At 52.5% G+C, this 18,480-nt stretch overlaps 2 protein-coding genes across 3 annotated transcripts in view; one reads left to right on the top strand and one right to left on the bottom strand.

Annotated features, from left to right (window-relative positions):
- Tpcn1 (two pore segment channel 1) overlaps positions 1 to 4,070 on the bottom strand; it is a 55,501-nt gene extending 51,431 nt beyond the window's left edge. The window contains exons 1-2 of one of the 2 annotated variants that reach the window (XM_052167489.1): positions 3,898 to 4,070; positions 675 to 918 (exon numbers count right to left, since the gene is read on the bottom strand). In XM_052167489.1, the coding sequence (XP_052023449.1) occupies positions 675 to 786 (112 nt within the window). In that variant the 5' untranslated portion in view covers positions 787 to 918; positions 3,898 to 4,070. The remainder of the gene's footprint in view (positions 1 to 674; positions 919 to 3,897) is intronic. The other variant, XM_052167490.1, reaches the window with a different exon arrangement.
- A 350-nt stretch (positions 4,071 to 4,420) lies between these two features.
- Iqcd (IQ motif containing D) lies at positions 4,421 to 18,012 on the top strand. The gene is made up of 5 exons (XM_052168004.1): positions 4,421 to 4,488; positions 10,744 to 11,534; positions 13,454 to 13,687; positions 15,571 to 15,642; positions 17,541 to 18,012. The coding sequence occupies exons 2-5, from the start codon at positions 10,815 to 10,817 to the stop codon at positions 17,889 to 17,891; spliced, it is 1,377 nt and encodes a 458-aa protein (XP_052023964.1). The 5' UTR covers positions 4,421 to 4,488; positions 10,744 to 10,814; the 3' UTR covers positions 17,892 to 18,012.
- The last annotated feature ends 468 nt before the right edge of the window (positions 18,013 to 18,480 follow it).

The following is an 18,480-nucleotide window of genomic DNA, read 5'->3' as shown; positions in this document are numbered from 1 at the left end:
TGGCCTCAAGAACTCAGAAATCCACCTGCCTCTGCCTCCCAGAGTGCTGGAATCAAAGGCATGCACCACCACCGCCCGGCAAAGGCAAGTTATTTTAAGCCTCTCCGGAACCCTCACCCTGAGCGAATGAGGAGATGGTTTCGGGATGGGAACCAGGAAGGGTTTTAAGGCCTCTCCCTCTTGCCAGAAAGACACTTAAAGACGCCTCCAGCTCACCCCCTCTCCTCTCTGGGGTTTACTCTGTAACAGACTTCCATTCCCAGAAAGGCAATGTGAAACCCCAAAGCCCTGATCAATACACCACAAGGCTCGCCCTCTGCCCCCATCCCGAGACGGCAGCGAGCAGCTCATCTCCACAGCCGGCTTCAGGTGGGGACCCACAGAGATGTTCTGTTAACAAGGATTGAGGCAAGGAAGAGAGACCTGCCTGACATCTCCTGGCACAGGGTCAAAGCTGTGCCAGAAGTGAGGGTGCGGGGTGGGGGTGGGGGCAAAAGCACTGCACAGCTGGGCTGCGGCATCAGACACCCACAGTCACCTAAGAGCAAAGTCTGTGTCACCCTTGAGATGGGTGACAGGGTCCTTCATCTCCCGGAGACCGAAGCCCACCCACCATCTCTCTCTGAACAGACAAGCTCTGAGCTGCCCGCCCACTGGCCCACCCACCCGCTTACTTTTGCTGGGCTGCTCTTCCTGGCCCAGGCCTTTGGAAGGAGCCAGCGGAGCGCTCTCAGTCTCGTCCAAGGTCAGGATGAGCGGCACGTCGTCATCTAAACTTACAGCCATCTTTTCCCGACCTGCGGTCCTCAGGATACAATGGCCAGGGCTTTAAATGGCCTCTGGCTTGGGCTCCTGTTTAAAGCCACGAGGCCAGAGAAGCTTCCCAGAGCCTGTTCCATCAGAGGCATCTTCTAGGGTCTGAGGATAAAAAAAAAAAAAAAAGGAAAGAAAGAAAGGTAACAATTAAAACATAATTGTTACTGATGAACATATTCTGGAGTCAGGTAGCAGCAATGGATGTACAACCAGAGGCCAGGCTAAAACCAGGTTTATCTTTTATCATGGCAACTTACAGTATGAAAATTATGTGTATGTGTGTGTATATGAATGAGAGAGAGAGAGAGAGAGAGAGAGAGAGAGAGACAGAGAGACTTATGCAGCCCACACTGGTTTCACACTTGCTATGAAGTAAAAGATGACTTTGAACATCTGATCCCCTGCCTCTGCTGGGATTACAAGTGTGTACCATGACCAGTTTATAGAGAACTGAGGCCTGAACCCAGGACTGTGTGCTAGACCTCACTCTATTCGCTAAGCCACAGCCCACACCACACTGGATTGCGACTTAAAAAAAAAAAAAGAGTAAGGATTTGCCACATCTGCTGTGGTTGGGAGGTTGAGGCAGGAGAGTGACACAGTTTAAGGACTGTTGGACTGTATAGTAAGTCTACTTACAGAGAGAGAGAGTGAGTGTGTGTTAGTGTGTGTGTTATGGTGCTATAGGCGCACTAACATATGAAGAAGGTCAGACTAGGTGTGATGACCCAAGCTTATAATCCCAGCACTTGGGAGGCCCAAAGCAGGAAAGTCAGAGTTCAAGAAGGCTAGCCTGGGCTACACAGCCTGATTTATAAGAGACAGTCTCAACAAATAAAATCAGAGTCTGGTGTGATGGCACATGCATTTAATTTAATCCTAGAACTCAGAGATAGGGCAGGTGGATCTCTGTGAATTCGAGGCCAGCCCAGTCTACAGAGTGTGTTCCAGGACAGCCAGGGCTACACAGCTGAGAAAAACAAAAGCAAAAAATACCCGAAAACCTCTATACATCAGGTAGGAACAGAGGCAACAGGTGACGTTACAGAGTGCCCACAGCTTTTTGCCTTGCACAGTATGACTCCAGGCCCACATTCCTCCCACTCAACCAGGTATGGCGCCTCCTAAAGTCTCCACGTCTTGTCCTCAGGGGGCAGTAATTACTCTTGGGAATACACAAGATAATCCTGGCTTTGCAGGTGGCTGCATTGTTTCTGCATGGACTTTGTGCATCCCCCCCTCCAACCCTTTCCCCCCTTGACAAGACAGAGATGTTCGGATAAGGAAAAACCGCAGGCCTATTCTTTACAACTTATAATCAGAGTCCTTTTCAGAAGCCCAGCCTTCCCTCCAGGTTTAAACCCTCGGGACTGTCCCGTTCCAGCAGCTGTTTACACAGACCACTTCTGCTTACTGAGATAAAAAGAAAAGCAGGACTCAGCAGATCCGGCCTGGTGACCTTTGAACTCAGAGACAGCAGCAGGTTGCTGCCTCCAGCTGTGGCCTATGCCTCCAAACCAACGCCACCGCAGCACAACTGGGCAAGGGCTCCTTTCCGGGGAAAGATGGGAACATCAACAGGCGGAGCACAGAGGCGGTGGTGGCGGCGGAGATAAACACCACTCTGTGCAGCCGCGGCCAGCGAATCCTGAAAGGCTCTGCCTGGCAAACTTCCTGCAAGTAGAGTTTGTGGGGAGGAGGGGGAGTTGTTTGTTTTGTTTTGTCCTTTTCCAGATTTGAGGATTTATTTTGCTTTGAAATCTCAACAAGGGGAGACAGAAGAGGAACTCCCACAAGATACCGTCAATTGGCTGACTGGAGAGCGGACACTGTGTCTTGAATTTTGACTTAACTCTCTCATCCCCCAGTGCCTTGCACAGGCTTCGTTCACTCTTCTAACACAGTCCACGGCAGAGGGGTTACAAGAATGTTCTTTGAAGCCATGAGGAGGCTCTAACCGTGTATTCTCTATACATTTGGAAAGTAAGACACTCCCAACTCCTGACAACAGGTTTCTAATGTTCGCCGCTAGCATCCTAGTGAGATCTTCCCAGTGGATTCTCTCTTAACAGACTGTACAACGTCATTCTTGTGCCCTAGTCTTACCTCAACGGCTCTCGCCTGGAGTGACTTTATCTCCACCGTCTAGAAATATTTCCAGCGTCACAATTTGGGACTGATCTCGAGGGGGGTCCAGAGAGGCCACTGAACATCTACAGTACACAGTTGAGACCCCACCCACAGGAAACAACCTCCTGGCTCGGACTCAACAGCTCTGCCCCAGATAGAGCCTGGGCTGGCTAGCGCCCACTTTATAGATGAGGCCACTTAGCGTGGCTAACTCGCCTCTCACCAGTAAACAGCCACAAGTAGTCACAGAATGCAGGTGGCACTTTTCCACTTCAGCGCGGCCCCACAACTATTCCTAGAAACTGCACTCCACTTAAGTGAAATCCACCAACCGCTTCCTTGTTTTTTTTTCTTTTGACACGGGGATATCCCTATCGAGCCTTGGATAGCTTTGAAGTTGCCATCCTTCTGCCTCTGCCTCCCAAAGAGCCTGACTTTTCAAAGAAAAAAAGAACAGGGCCCAGAGAGGGGAAGGAAACTGTCCAAGGTCACACAGCAGACTCAGACTCGGAGCTCCTCAGGTACTGCCCTTTGGCAGACCTCGGTTCTTACTCTAGCGAGGACCCAGAGAGTCACCCCTGGGGTAAGGTCACCCCTGGAAGAAGGTCCCGGGATCAGACAGCTAGCTGCCATCCTGCGGTCTGTCCCCTGGGGCAGACTGGCCCGGGCAGGAGTCCCTGGCCGAGTCACAAGAGAACGCAGTTGGGAGGTGAGCAGGGAGAAAGGTTCGCTTGGGGATCTAGCTCCCCACGATCCCCGTGGCGATCCGGGTCGCCCCAGGAAGTCAGGCCAAAGAAAAGGGGTGCAGAGAGAAGGGGATCTGCAAAGAGAGAGCACGCGAGCCACTTCTCAGGGCCCCGCCTCGGGCTTCGGGAGCACCCAGCCCCAGTCTCAGCCCCTTCTCTGCACCCTCTGACCCCTGACCCTTGCCCTCGGGCCAAGATTGCGTACCCCTCGGATTCTTACACGCGCCGTCCCAGGATCCCGCACCGTGCACCGGGTCTGCACAGCGCAGCTCAGCCCGCAGCTGCTGCCGCCAATATCCCTACAGCAGAGTCTCAGCAGCCGCCACCACCGCCTCACCGCTGCCACAGCGGCAGCTGCACCAGCCCTCGCATCCGCCGACTCCTGTCACTCAGTCCCGCGGGCCCCGCCCACGGCGCTACGCCACAGCCTATTGGCCATTCGAGAGGTCGCAATGAAATTTGACAGGATAAACTATACATCACTCACTGTTCTCACATCCCTCCTCCCGTAGAGAGGGCGGGGCGAGGAAGCACCACCCCTTTTCCCCCGCCTCACTCTCTCAACCAACGGGAATCCTGGGTCTTTCCATTGGCGAAACGTCAGAGAGAGTCGGTAATTTTGATTGGCCATCTTTTAGGAGGCGGAGCTAGGGCAACCCGATTAGAAGTTGAATGGTGAAAAAGCAGGTCAGTCAAACGCAAAGTCCCGCCTTATAAGAGTGGCTCGTAACCTAGCAACACAGGGGCCACCGAGTTTGTTAACTGTGGGCAGAGAAACTTGCATCTTTAGGAGTCGGTAAGTGACAGCGGGGAAGCCCGGGGCTGCAAGCTGTGTGCACCTAGTAAGCAATCTGTCCAGTGACCCACCCCCAGGAGTCCCCACGGCCATCCGGTCCAGCTCCAGGGCCTCACTCCCCTGCCTTACTTCCATCAAGTCCTCCTCTAGGCCTCCTGCAAGGACCCCCAGCATCCTCTGGTGATAGTCCTGTCTGGTCCACCTGTCATTTCACAGCCCCGCCCCTCCCTCACTGGTACGATTTATGAAGACATCGAGCGAACTTAGTTCAAGTAATGGGATGGGTTGGTTGCACCACTATGTTCCGAGATGAGCTTGCCAGGTCAACTGTTCCCTTCGGTGTATGCTTAAAATAAGAGTTGTTGTTTGTTTTTGAAACAGGGTCTCACTATGTAGCCTCAAACTCACTCTGTAGACCAGCCTAGTCTCAGACTCACAGAGATCCACCAGTCTTTGCCTTTAAGTATTGGAATTAAAGGCATGTGCCACCACCCCTGGTCTAACTAGTTTTCCCCCCTTATTTGTTGTCTGTTATAGTTTTTTATTATTATTTTGATCACTGTGCCTGTATTGGCGGGGGATGTGAATGTGAATACAGGAAAGGGGATTTGGACCATCTAAAGTCTGGAGCTGAAATTAATTACTGGCAGGCAATTGTTGAGCCTCCTGACTCAGTTGAGTGCAGGGAACTAAACTCTAGTCCCCTGAAAAAGCCATTACTCACTCTTTTAAAAATAATGTAAAGATGTGTTTATTTTTGCTTTATATGTGTCTGTAGGTGCCTAAATGTATGTGTGCGCACAGGGTATGTGCACAGTGTGTGTGTGTGCTGTGACTGAGGAAGCCAGAAGTGGGAACTGGATCCCCTGGACCTAGAGTTACAGGTGGTTGTGAGCTGGTACGTGTATGCTAGGAACTAAGGCCAGATTCTCCTCAAGAGCAGCCAGTACTGTTAAACACTGAGACATCTCTCCTGCCTGGCTATTTTCCTCACATACACAGGAGTTTGCCTTTGACATTAGCTTTACAGTTTAGCTCATATCCTTAAAATGTGATTTCCTTGTGCATCCCGAAGACAAAGAAGAATTTCTTGGAAAGATTGAATGGGGAGAGGCAATGCAGAGCCCGCGTGGGCACAGCCACAGAATGACTGCCCAGCTAATGGTGGTGATTCCCCACCATGACTCATTCTACCCTGACTCTCTGTGTCTAAACACTCCCTAGGACATTCTCTCGGCTCATACAGGGAATAATTCACACAGTTAACAGGGTTTATCGAATGCTTAGTGTGGTTAGTGGAGGCAGTTTGAGTTGCACGAAATCCTGTCTCATAAAATGGAGGATGGGTGGGTTTGGGAGGCAGGAGAGATGGCTCAGCTATTAAGAGCACACACTGCTCTCACAGAGGAGCCTCAGTTCCCAGGACCCACATCAAGTGAGTCACAACTGCCTGTAACTCGACTTCCAAGTGATCTGGTGCCCTCTTCTGGCCCCAACGACACCTGCACTTATATGGACACAGACACACACACACACACACACACACACACACACACATTTTTTCTTTGATGCCGTAGTTCTTGGAATTAAAAGTGATCAAAAACCAAGGACATTTGAAACAAACAGAGCATCAGGGGAAAGTATATTTGAACTTTCGTTACAGCAACAGGCTAGATCCTGTAGCCAGTGAAAATACTTTAACCCAAATGCTTTCGAATTCAGGAGACTTTTTTTCTTTTAATGGACAAAGAAATGCATTTCCCTCCTAGCCTCAGTGCAGGCTTAAATATTGAAAGAATACCGTGGGCTCAAACTGCAGTCGGGTGGCAGTAGTTTACTTCCCAGCACCAAAACACCAGGCAAATACGAAGTCTGTGCTCCCTACATGCATTAATTATATTGATATCTTACACTCTGGTGATTAATATTTTTTAGAGATGGAGGGTTCATTTTTCCTCTGTGTGTCACATCTGGCTTTTTCATGGGTGTTAAGGAGCTTCAGATTCAAGCAGCAAGCAAGCATCTCACTCCCAGTGCCATCTCTCTAGCCTGAATTTTAAATTCTGTTTTATTTTCTTAGTGTGTGCATGTCTGTATGTGTTATGCATGTATGATGCATGTGTGTAGATGGATGAATGTGCATGTGTGTATGTGTATGCTTGTGTGTACGTATGTGTGTGATATGTGTGTATGCATATGCATGTGTATGTATGTATATGGATGTGCATATATGTGTGTATGTGTGTGTGCATGTATATGTGTATTCATGTGTATGTCTGTATATATGTGTGCATACATGCTTGTGCATTCGTGCATGCATGTGTGCGTGCATGTATATGTGTATTCATGTAGTTATTTGTGTGTATGTGTGTGCATGAATATGTGTATGCATGTGTATGCATATGTGTATATGTGTGTGCACATGTACATGCGTACATGCATTAGTGCTATAATGGAAGCCAGGACCTCACACATGCTAAGCAAATGTGTCACTCTCAGCCCTTCCTTCTTTTTTAAACAATCAAAATAATTCATTGTACAGTCATATATGGCTGAGCAGTGGTGGCGCATGCCTTTAATCCCAGCACTTGGGAGGCAGAGGCAGGTGGATTTCGAGGCCAGCCTGGTCTACAGAGTGAGTTCCAGGATAGCCAGGGCTACACAGAGAAACCCTGCTTCGAAAAAAACAAAAACAAAACAAAAATACAGTCATATATGACCAGAAATGCACACTTCTAAAGCTCGCTGTGACCAAGAAAGGAATTCAAGGCATCTGACACGCAAACCAGAAGAGAGATTAAGTGTCCTCTGTGGCTCTCAGTGTGTTCCTCTGAGAAAGGGTTTTTCTCTGAACCTGGGGCTTGAGTTCCTCATGTATGTTGGAAGACACCAACCCCAGCAAACTCCTGCTTACGGTAAAAGTAGTAGTAGTAGTAGTATTTGTGTGTGTGTGTGTGTGTGTGTGTATGTGTGTGTGTGTTAATGTGCTGGCATGCCACTGCAGCACATGTATGGAAGTCAAGAACTCTCAGGAGTTGGTTTTCTCCTTCTGCTGTAGGCTGCAGGAATTGAACTCAGATCCTTTTGTTGGTAACCAGCATCTTTAGCCCCTGAGCGTGGTTTCAAGGCCAGCTTGGTTTACAGAGTTTCAGGACAGCCAGGGTTACACAGAGAAACTCTTCTTGAAAACAAACAAGAAACAAAACAGAGAGTACTTCTTGATTTTTTATTTCATTTGAGACAGTCTCCCTGTGTAGCCTGGGATAGCCTACAGCTCACTGTGTAGCCCAGGATAGCCTTCAACTCACTGTGTAGCCAAGGATGGTCTTGTACTTTTCTGATCCTGCCCCCCACCTTCAGAGAGCTGGGATCACTTGTGTATTTAAAACAATTGGGCACATAGATAAGTTCTAATATTGGCTAGTATTTTTTTTTAAAAAAGTTCTTGTTCTTAAACCTGACCTCCCATAGTCACAGGTGATGGGGTTCCTTCTTCCAGCTTCTCTCCAAGTATTTGTGGGGCTCCATTAGCTGAAAAAAATTTATTTCAAAATAAGAGAGCAGTAATAAATATCCCAAAGGCCTATGTGAATGAAGCGGAGGCACATTTGCATGATAAAGATGAATCAATAGAATTCATGACAATTAAAGCCCCGGTCCAGCAGTTTTACTCTCTGGGCAGGAATCTCGCAAAGGGAGGCAGGGTTGGCAACAATTTGAAGAAGTAGTTCGGTGCTATCGAAAAGGACAGGGAGACCATCATGTTAGAATTCAAGGAGTCGACTCTTGGGTAATTTTCGCTGGCGTCATCATCTACCCCCTCTCCCCACACCGGTCCCCTTCTCGCATTCTCCCCCCTGTTCACCCAAATGAGCTGTCAAGAGCTGATGGGCGTCTTGGTAATCAAAGAAAACAAGCTTGCCCTTTAAAGCAAAAGAGGCAATTTGGCTGAAAGCAAATCGGAAGCATTCCCTGTGGCTCTGAGTTCCCAGCCTTCGTCTCTCGGGGAATTCTGGGAGTTTTGATTAATGCCCGGGAGAACTCCGAGGACAAGCAGAAAAGTGTGCCTGCCCATCTGTCCATCCGTCCGTCCAACACTTCCTTCCTTCGTCCTGTGGCCTTGGGGCAGGGACTCCTCATCTGAGGGACCTGGGAGAGGCACCGCAGCCGCCCAGGACACTCTATAGTCAGGAAAAGGCCCCTAGGGCCTGTGGGATGAGAGAGAGAGCAGGAAGAGGGAATGAGCGAGTCCCAGGAAAGCAAGATGGCGCCACTTCGGGCTGAGTCTTCAGCCTCTAAGAAGGTCTGGCTCTGGGTGCGTTCTGATTGGCCAGGGAGGCTCCTCACAGCCATCCTTCACAGCCGACCTGGCGCCTCTCTCCTCTGTCCTTAGACGCCGGCCGCGTTAGTTACTTACCCTTGCCTTGCCATTTGTGGCCTAGGCTCTTGGATTGCAAACGTGATCAGCTGAGTCTCTCTCATGGCAAACACAAATGACGGCTGGGCCAGAGCTCAGACAGCAGCCAAGGAGCGGGCGCACGCGCGACACACACACACACACATACACACACACACACACACACACACACAGAGACACACACTTCAGGGTCTGGATTAGCAGGGTTTTCAAGAAGGAGCAGGGAGCTTGGCATTTCCCACCCCTGCCGCTTCCCCTCAGTCAGAGTTCCTGCTCCCGGACTCAGTGGGCAGAACTATTTGACGGACAGTTCCACCAACAGCAGGGTCCGTTCAGCTTTCTCAGCAGGACACAGCCCCTGAGGTGAATGACTGGGAGGGAGAAAGGCTGGCTTGGTCTGTGGTTAGAGGCTCTGCTGTTTAGGAGACTGTGGTGGGACTGCACTGTCACATCACGGCAGAGCCTGTGAGAGAGGAGCTTCTTCACATCTCAGTGGTTTCGAGATGTGTGTGTGTGTGTGTGTGTGTGTGTGTGTGAGAGAGAGAGAGAGAGAGAGAGACAGACAGACAGACAGACAGACAGACACAGAGGCACAATGTGAGTGTCCCCTTCAAGGGCACACCCCTAATGACCCAAGAACCTTGAACCAGACAAAGGTAGTAAGTATGGTTACCAACAGCTTTCAGTCCCAACGCTCAGGAGCCAGAGGCAGAGGAAGGTGGTTCTCTGTGAGTTCAAAGCCGGCCTGATCTACACAGTGAGTTTCAGGCCAGTCAAGGCAAACAGTAAGACTCGGTCTCAGCACTCACCCATCCCCCAAAAAGGAAATCCCCACCAGACCCCACCTCTTAAAGAAACGTGCCACCCACACCCCTGCACAGCTCCGTCGGCTGGGAACCCACGCTCTAACACACTGTGGGGTTTGCATAAAGCACGAGCACCTATGGCAGGGAGAGGCTGCTGCCTGAGGGACGCCTGGGTGCCTTCACCTGTGGAGGACACAGGCCTCCACAGAGACATAGGCGCCACGGTCCCCTCCGGGGCTGGCGGCTAAGACCTCAAGGAATCCAAGGTCCAAGCCTGAGGTTGAGGAGCCTGGGCTCTGAGAGCGAGTCCTCTGCCCTCCCCCACCCCCCTCCAAATGCTCTCTCCAGCCTTCCCCAGTCATAGAAGTGTGTCACACACCCTGACGAGCCCCTGATGGTGTTGGCAGACCCTGCTTCTTCGGGGAAGGGAAAGAGAGTAAATAGTTAATCAGATCCGTGAGGGGATGCCAGAGCCAGTCAGCAGGGGCGTGAAGAAGAAGCAGGCTGAGGACACCAGTGACCCCAGGCTCTTGGGTTGGTTTCCTGCTGGTTTAGGGTCAATCTCTGGCCAAACAGCGCTTCCAGCCACAGCTACAACTCCTCGGGGGGTCTGCTGCCCCTGGAGGTTGAGCCCTACACACGAGGCTTCCTGCTGCTGACACTGCTGGGAGACCTCAGCTGCCCCAAGCTGACCTCTCTATTTCTGCCTCTGGGATAACCTACAAAGGTTGGTCCTCAGGACAGGGGCTGCTTTTTGCCTGACATATGTGCCTGGGGCCTCAACCTCCGCCCTCGGGCCTCCTACCCCACTGGCTCAAGCACCATCAGGAAGCTGAAAGATAAACCTGACAGGGTGGTACACGCCTCTAATTGTTGCCCTCAGATAGGGAGGAAGGGACAGCCTGGGCTATAAGAGACCATATCCCAAAAACCAAACCAAACCAAACCTCAAAGACAAAAGAGCTAAAAGCAGCTTTGAGGTTCTGTCCAGTGGTGATGTGTTGTGCCTAACAGCCACCCCTTCCTTTGCAGGGTTGCCAGAGAGTGTGAAGTCCAGGAGAGCCTTTGAGTTGGCCGCCTCCTCAGTGGCAGCCTCTCTGGAGATGGCCTTGGAGCACCTAAGCATACCCCCCTCCTACCCCGGGCTGGCCATCCAAAGGATCCCGCTGCGGACAGGTATAGTCCCGGCAGAGCCGATGAAGACCTTGGTCCCGTCCAAATCCAAGCTCAGCACCATTGAAGCCAAGAGGATCATGTCCGTGCTGGACGAGGCCATATACAAGGTAGAGCTGATAACCCTGATGTCCTACATGGAGTCCCACCCAGAGGCCCTGGAGGGCGCGCTGCCTGAGGATTTCGTGAACACCATGAGAGAGCATGTGGACATCGGCCAGACCCTGGTGGAGATGGCCGGCATCCTGCAGAGGAAACAGAAGCAGCTGGAGGAAGAGGAGGAAGCGGAGGAAGCCTGGATCCGGGAGCGCCTCCTGTCGCTGGAGGTGCAGAAGGCCAGCCTGTGGCCGCTGACGCACCAGTTCCGAGACTCCACCAAGACCGTCCTGAGGCTCCTGCTCAGCCAGCCCCATTTGAGCAGGCTGCTGCAGATGCAGGCCCCGGGCAGGAGCCCAGGGGCCCAGTGCCTCCTCGACGGCCTGGTGGAGCTCCGCAGCTTCCTCTTCGAGAAGCTCCTCACCAGCCCCATGGAGGTGAAGGAGAAGAACCAGTTCATCCAGGACATCAGCCGGAGGAGCGAGAGGAACCAGGAGGTCATCGACGGCCTCCAGGCTGAGCTGGCCGACGTGCTCAAGAACAAGGAGTCAGAGGTACGCCTCCCGCGCACCCCGCATGCGCATCCCGGGAGGGAGAGAAGAAACCGCGCCCCAACAGGCCAACCCTCCCCTCCGGAACTTGCGTTTTCTCTCCCGGGTTCCAATAGCTCTTTCCCTTGTTTATTTGTCAGAGATCGTTCTGAGCATTTTACTAGGAGGTAAAATGTCTGTAGGTAAGCCCAACCTCCAGAGCTCAGTGAAGGACAAGGACAGGGCGCTATCAATGGATGATTCAAGAGAACCGAACTCCGGCCAGAAGGACCAGGGACAGCGCCACTAACTAACACAAGGAGGGCACGGAAAGCAGGGTTAAGCCAGACAAGCAAGGAAGACCTTCCCAGCCAGGGGTTGGCAAAGGGTCTGTGTCACCAGCTAAGTGGGTTCTTTGTCTCATGTAGGATAGACACCAGGTATGTGGTGTGGGGGGCAGGTGGAGAGATGGCTCAGAGGCTAAAGCGCATGCTTTGTCCATTTGAGACAGGGTCTCACTATCCGGCCTTGACTGGCCTGGCATGCCATAGACCAGTCCGACCTGGAACTCACAGACTTCCGCCTGCCCGTGCCTCCCAAGTGTTGGATTAAAAGCATGCACCACCACCCCCAATGCACATTACTTTTTTTCGAGACAGGGTTTCTCTGTATAGCCCTGGCTGTCCTGGAACTCACTTTGTAGACCAGGATGGCCTCAAACTCAGAAATCCACCTGCCTCTGCCTCCCAGAGTGCTGGGATTACAGGCGTGCGCCACCACTGTGGGGCCACATTACTCTTACAGAGCAAGAGAGGTCAGTTCCCAGGCCCTATGTCCAGCAGCTTGCAAACATTGGGAATTCCAGCTCCCAGGGGAATCTCCCGCCCTCTGCTGGACACCACAGGCACCTGCATTCACGTGCACAGGGCTGGGCATGACTCCCTGAAGACAAAGCCTCCTGTGCAAGCCTGGGGACCTGAAAGTGAGCTCTGTCATCTGAGCATGGGCAGGCAGGGACAAGAGGGCCCCTAGGAGTCAGTGGCCCACCAGCCTAGCATAGCCAGCAAGCTCCAGGCCAAAGAGAGAGGTGGATGACTGCTGAGGCTGTACACACAAGCACACACATGCACACGCTTGCACACATGCAGGCCACTCTAGCTGTCAACACAGAGCTGTGTTGCATCTTACAGAAGAGTTTGACTATTTGAATATCCAAAGCTTCTGCAGGAGTGGTGGTGGCGCACGCCTTTAATCCCAGCACTTGGGAGGCAGAGGCAAGTGGACTTCTGAGTTCAAGGCCAGCCTGGTCTACAGAGTGAGTTCCAGGACAGCCAGGGCTACACAGAGAAACCCTGTCTCGAAAAACAAAACAAAACAAAACAAAACAAAACAAAAACAAACCCAAAAGTTTCTGCAGACAGCTTAAGGTGCACCTGTATGTGCATTCCAACTGGCCCCCATCCCCCGCCCTCCAACCGGCCTCATGCCCCACCCAGATTTTACTCACTAGCATATTATAATGAGTCTCAGATCTGTTGCATCTTGGTGGCTGTGGGTCCTCTGTGGCTACTGTCTTCCTGCACACTTGCCACAGGTGAGCGACAGCCAGCAGGCTTTCTTTCTGGCTCTGTACCCCATCTCCAAAGGGTCACACATTCCACACACTACACTCATCAGGCTAGCGGTCTCAACACGCCTCTGCTGTTAGTGTGGAAGCAGCCATGGGCAGTATCAGGACTGAAGGCCCGTGTCCCAGTCATACTTTATTGACAGATAGGGCTGGCTGCCTTTGGCCTGGAGGCCTTAGTTGGTCAACCCCCTTCCCTAGGGGAGGGGAGCTTGTGGTCCCAGGCCTGAGATAAGCAAGGCGGGTTTGGAACCTTAGGGGGGGAGGGGCAGAGCCAACGGCGAGCTGCCCTGTGATTGTGGGCATCCCGGCCTAGGTGGAGAAGGAGAACTTTGTGATCCAGGAGCTGAAGAATCACCTGCACCAGGTGTTCAAGTTCTCAGAGAGCAGCCTCCTCCGCACGAAGCAGGAGGCGGAGAAGCAGCAGAAGGTGGATTACCGGGCCTCCCAGGCCAGGCTGGCCAAGACGCAGCAAGATATCCTTGCGCTGCGCGCACAGTACCACAACCTGGTCATGGAGAACCGGGAGGCGGAGCAGGCGCTGAGAAAGGTGCCCCGAGGTCTCAGGGGGTACAGTGTGGGGGTGGGGCGGGGCTGGCCCAGGGGTGCGGATCTCCTGGAAGGCACCCAAGCCAAGAGCTGGGAGCAAGGAGGCCAAATCCCTATCCCAGAATTAGGGCACCGAAGCTCTGTGACCTCCAAAACGTTCCTTGACTCCCTGGAGCCCAGCGCATGAGGACCCCTTATTGAAGTAGCTTGCATCCCTCAGGCAAACTGAACAGGACCCCTCTGTGTCTGGTTCCGAGGAGCTCCGAAATGAAACATGCGCCAAGCCCAGCTGCTTCATTTGTTCCCCGTCGCAGCCGTGCCCCGGCCACCTTTCAAGTCTCTTTCCGAGGACCCCGTCTTACACACCAGTCCCCAGTCTTTTCCAGTGTCCTGCTCTTTGAGCATCTCGTGGAAGATGTGTGTCAGGCGGGAGGGTGGGGGTACGGGGTGCTGAAGCCAGCCTGCCACCGCCTGATACCCTGAGTTCAATCCCAGGATCCATATGGTAGGAGAGAACCAGTTCCTGCAAGTTGACCTCTGCCCTCTGCCCATAGCTCACCTTGTGCTTGCACACATACACACTTATACAGACACACACACCCACACACCAATGTAAAGACCGTGTCAGTCAGTGTACCCCAGGGAAGTCTCTGAATCACAGCAGTTGGCTACCCCTCGTTGCCAAGGGCTGTGATCACAGGCGCCCATCGCAACACCCAGGTATCTGCTTCTTTTCACTTGAGGCAAAAATCTGCATAAAATGCAAATATCCATCTAAAAGGGGCCCACTCAGTGTCATACCTATAGTTTCTTGCAACCTGTCTAGAGGGGGCGCTGGGGGGTGAAGGGAGCACACAACAAGAGAGCTCAGTCTGCGATGGAGCCTGCTGCCAGGCCCGCTAGCCCGACTCTGCTCCCCGGGACCCACGTGGTGGCAGGAGAGACCCAACTCCTCCTCCTCTTCCTTCTTCTTTAAAGATTTATTTATTTATTAATGAGCACACTGTCGCTGTCTTCAGACACAGTGAAGAAGAGGGCATCAGATCCCATTACAGATGGTTGTGAGCCACCATGTGGTGGCTGGGAATTGACCTCAGGACCTCTGGAAGAGCTGTCAGTGCTCTTAACCACCGAGCCATCTCTCCAGCCCTTCTTCTTTCTTTCCTTCTTTTCTTTTTCCTTTTTTTTTTTTTTTTTTTTTTTTTTTTTTGAGACAGGCTTTCTCTGTGTAGCCCTGGCTGTCCTGGAACTCATTCTGTGTACCAGGCTGGCCTCGAACTCAGAAATCTGCCTTCCTCTGCCTCCCAAGTGCTGGGATTAAAGGCGTGTGCCACAACTGCCCTGCTAGCCCTTCTTTCAATTTCGATTTTATGTACATGGTTGTATTGCCTATGTGTATGTCTGTGCACTGCATGTGTACAGGGTCATCAGAGGCCCAGAAGAGGATGTTGATCCTCTGGAACTGGAGTAACCAAGGGTCGTGAGCTACCATGTGGTTGCTGGGAATTGAATTTAGGTCCTCTGGAAGAGAAACTAGTGTTCTTAACTGCTGAGCCCTCTCTCCAGCCCCAAATGTTTTTTAAATTTAATTTCTAAATACTGGGACTATGCTAGGCAAAGGATTTGAGCCTCACCTACAGCTGGAGCTAACCCTTTAAAGAATTATTATTGGGCGTATGCATGTTGTGTCTCTGTGTGTATGTATCTGTATACATACAGGTACCACAAGGCTGTGTGGAGATCTGAGAACAACTCTGTTATCAGCTCTCTGCTGCCCCCTTGTGGCGTCAGAGAATTAAACTCATTCCTAAGTGCCTCTACCTACCTACTGAGCCATCTTGACAGGCCCTGCCTGGACTTTTTTGTTTGTTTGTTTGTTTTAAGAAAAAATACAAAGTGGAGACAGAAATCGAGAACTGGATCCAGAAATATGACATGGAGATGAGCGAGAAGCAGGTGGGTGCTGGGGGTTCCTTCTGAGGACTTGGGAGGGATGGGAGGTCGGGTAGGAGCTGCTTACGGTGACCGAGGTATGAGGCTCCCCCGGAGATCCTATGTCTGTAGGGGCATGTCCAGGTGTGTGTGGCGGGTATATGTGCAGTGTGTGTGTGTGTGTGTGTGTATTGGGTACAGGGTAGGAAGCAAGGAAAAGCTGAAACCCATACTCACCCTGAAGCACGTGGCTCCACCTAATAGCATCCTCCCGTGGTCCTCTCCTCCAGCCGGCTCCGCTCCTGCCGGCTCACAGGTGACATCCCCCCACCCCACCCCCTGCCACCATCACTCTGCACCCAAAAGGCCCAGGTGCCAGGTTCCCGGATAAGGCAGGGTAGCGAGACAGTCCTCACTGTCGGTCTGAAGATTTCAAACTGGCATCGCTCATGAGCTGTGCCCCGATATACCCGCTGAGTGTTTCCAGCTTGTGTCTGACCGTGAGGAACACAGGCTGTGACTTCTGTCCTGGTATCCCGGCGGTAGGGTCATTGAGACACAGTTGTTGAACCTGAGCCCCGGACTGGGTCTGGTGACCCTGTATGGCCCCACCCACTTGCAGGTGACACAGGTGGCTCCTGGCCCTGATCTGGGCTGCCCGGGAGAGCAGGGGATTCACACCAGGACAGTTTAAGCCCAGGCTTGCCCAGAGAAAGTTAAACAGGGTCCATCTCAGCCTGACCACAGTGCCTTCCCGATACAGGAGCCGCGGGGCTGTTGGTGTTGTTTCATGGGTCCCTGTGGAGGTTGACTGGCTGGGGAACGCGGTTGTGTGGTTCAGTGCCTGCCTACTGCGCATAGGGTCTAGTCCTACAAAACAAACCCCACAGACAGACTCCAGTGAGACCACAGGTCTTTGCTGGCGGGGATGCTGTCTGCCTGGCTCTGGTTCTCAAAGTATTCTGCCCATCTTAGTAGATGCTGGTGGGAGGGAGGGATAGAGTGCAGGATGGAGGGGGACAGGGTAGCCGGGGACAAGAGAGGAAAGAGGAGGAGGAGACAGGAGGAGGTAGACACACACCAAAAAGATACTTTTCAAGGGTTCGCCCCGCTCTCCCTCCACGAACTACTTCCTTCCAGAAGGGCCCTACTCCTCCAGTCTGTTTAGCGATCAATGTATCCACTGGGTAACCTTGGCGCTTTCACGATTCAGTCACTACTCAACAGCGCCACCTAGTGGGCACCAGGCCTCCAACCCAGGTGTCTGTGAAGGACCCAGTTCACACCGAAGCCCAAAGGTCTCTGGATCCCAGAAACTGGCCCCGGTATTTGGAATTGTCCCAGGGTTCCAAGCGAGGAAAACCAGGAGCTTAAGGGGGGGAATCTCCTAAAGGCGAAGACAAGCTAGACTTCAAGCCCAGGGCCAACAGCTGCCGGGCTAGCTCGGTAGGATGCCTGTCATGCAATGTGCACCTGTACTCACAGCGCCGGGGAGGGGGGCAGAGACAGGCTGATCCTGGGGGTTTGTTGTTCACTAGCTCAGCCACATCAGCAAACGCCAGGTTCTGTGAGAGAGCCTGACGCAGGAAGTAGGTGGAAAGACGTAGGATACCTGACCTTGACCTCAAGTCTCCACTTACGCAAGCAAGCAAGCGCAGCACACACACACACACACACACACACACAGCATTCATTTACATGTACTTTTACACAAGAACAAAAGCACACAGGTTTGCACAACTCACAACCCTTGCTCCTTCCTCCCTCCATTCCGAGATCCGCTCAGTCGGGTCTTTTCCTGGAGCGAGCCCAGGTATAAATATATAGACAGGCTCTGCATCCTACCTAGCTGGGCTGGAAGCCGGGCGCATGGGGAACAGGGCACCAGGCACTGCGCGCCTCCAGCCACGCCCCTCGCCTAGGACGAATACGAGGACCTGGAGAGCATCCACAAGGAGGAGAAGCTGCAGCTGGAGGAGCTGAAGGAGAGGCACGCAGTGCTGGTGGAGGAGTTCTCCCAGATCCGCGCCGAGAGCGAGATCAATTCCAAGAAGCGGGTGGAGGCAGAGCGCGAGATGGTGCGCATGGTGAGAGCCGCCACACTCATCCAGGCCGTGTGGAAGGGCTACCTGGTGCGCTCCATGCTCAGGTCCAAGAAGAAGAAGCGGGGCAAGGGCAAGGGCAAAGACAAGGGGAAGGGCAAGGAGAAGTCCAAGGAAGAGAAGGGCAAAGAGAAGAAACCCAAGGCCAAGGCCAAAGGCAAGAAGAAGTGACCACAGCCTGGGCTGGCCCCGCCCCCCGCCCAGCTTCAACCACGCCCCACCGTCTCCTGGTTGTGCCCCTGTTCTGCCCCAACCCTTCCATCCCTGGCTTTAATGATGGCTATAATTAAAAAAGAAAGAAAGAAAGAAAGAAAACAACAACAAAACCCATTTTAAACTATACTCAATGGATCACCCTTCAACAGAGTGTCTGCCCCATGCTGAGGCTGTGGGCGCACCGTCCTGAGGGGGCAAACTTTGAACCCCACCCTCTCCCACATCTTCATTGAAAAATAAAAAGAGGCCCTAGTCTTAGCCCAGAAGCTATGGTGACTGCCAGGAGACATTAACACCAGGCTTCCCGGGCCTGCTGGGTGGGGACTGCCTGCTACTCACAGCATCTGCCCCTTCGCTCCGAACTGTCAGGATGGCAGCAAGAGGGTTTTGTGTGTTCAGACTGTTCCTCCATGAGTTTAAAAAAGTATTAGTTGCTAGAATTTCATGAATTGAGACTTTGCCCATAGATACTTAACAAGTCCTTTCTGCAAGGGACATCTCAGTTCCCCGGGCCCTGGGTCTCCCACGGGGCAGCGGCAACCAT

The sequence above is a fragment of the Apodemus sylvaticus genome, chromosome 22, assembly GCF_947179515.1.
Source record: "Apodemus sylvaticus chromosome 22, mApoSyl1.1, whole genome shotgun sequence".
NCBI lineage: Eukaryota > Metazoa > Chordata > Mammalia > Rodentia > Muridae > Apodemus > Apodemus sylvaticus.
Note: the sequence above shows the minus strand (reverse complement) of the source record. Positions and strands in the feature narration are given on the sequence as shown.

Bases quoted from the DNA above. Each gene is read 5' to 3' on its own strand.
- Iqcd (XM_052168004.1), top strand. From the start codon at position 10,815: ATGGCCTTGGAGCACCTAAGCATACCCCCCTCCTACCCCGGGCTGGCC. The intron at 11,535-13,453 runs GTACGCCTCCCG...ATCCCGGCCTAG, and splicing joins TCAAGAACAAGGAGTCAGAG to GTGGAGAAGGAGAACTTTGT. The intron at 15,643-17,540 runs GTGGGTGCTGGG...CCCCTCGCCTAG, and splicing joins TGGAGATGAGCGAGAAGCAG to GACGAATACGAGGACCTGGA.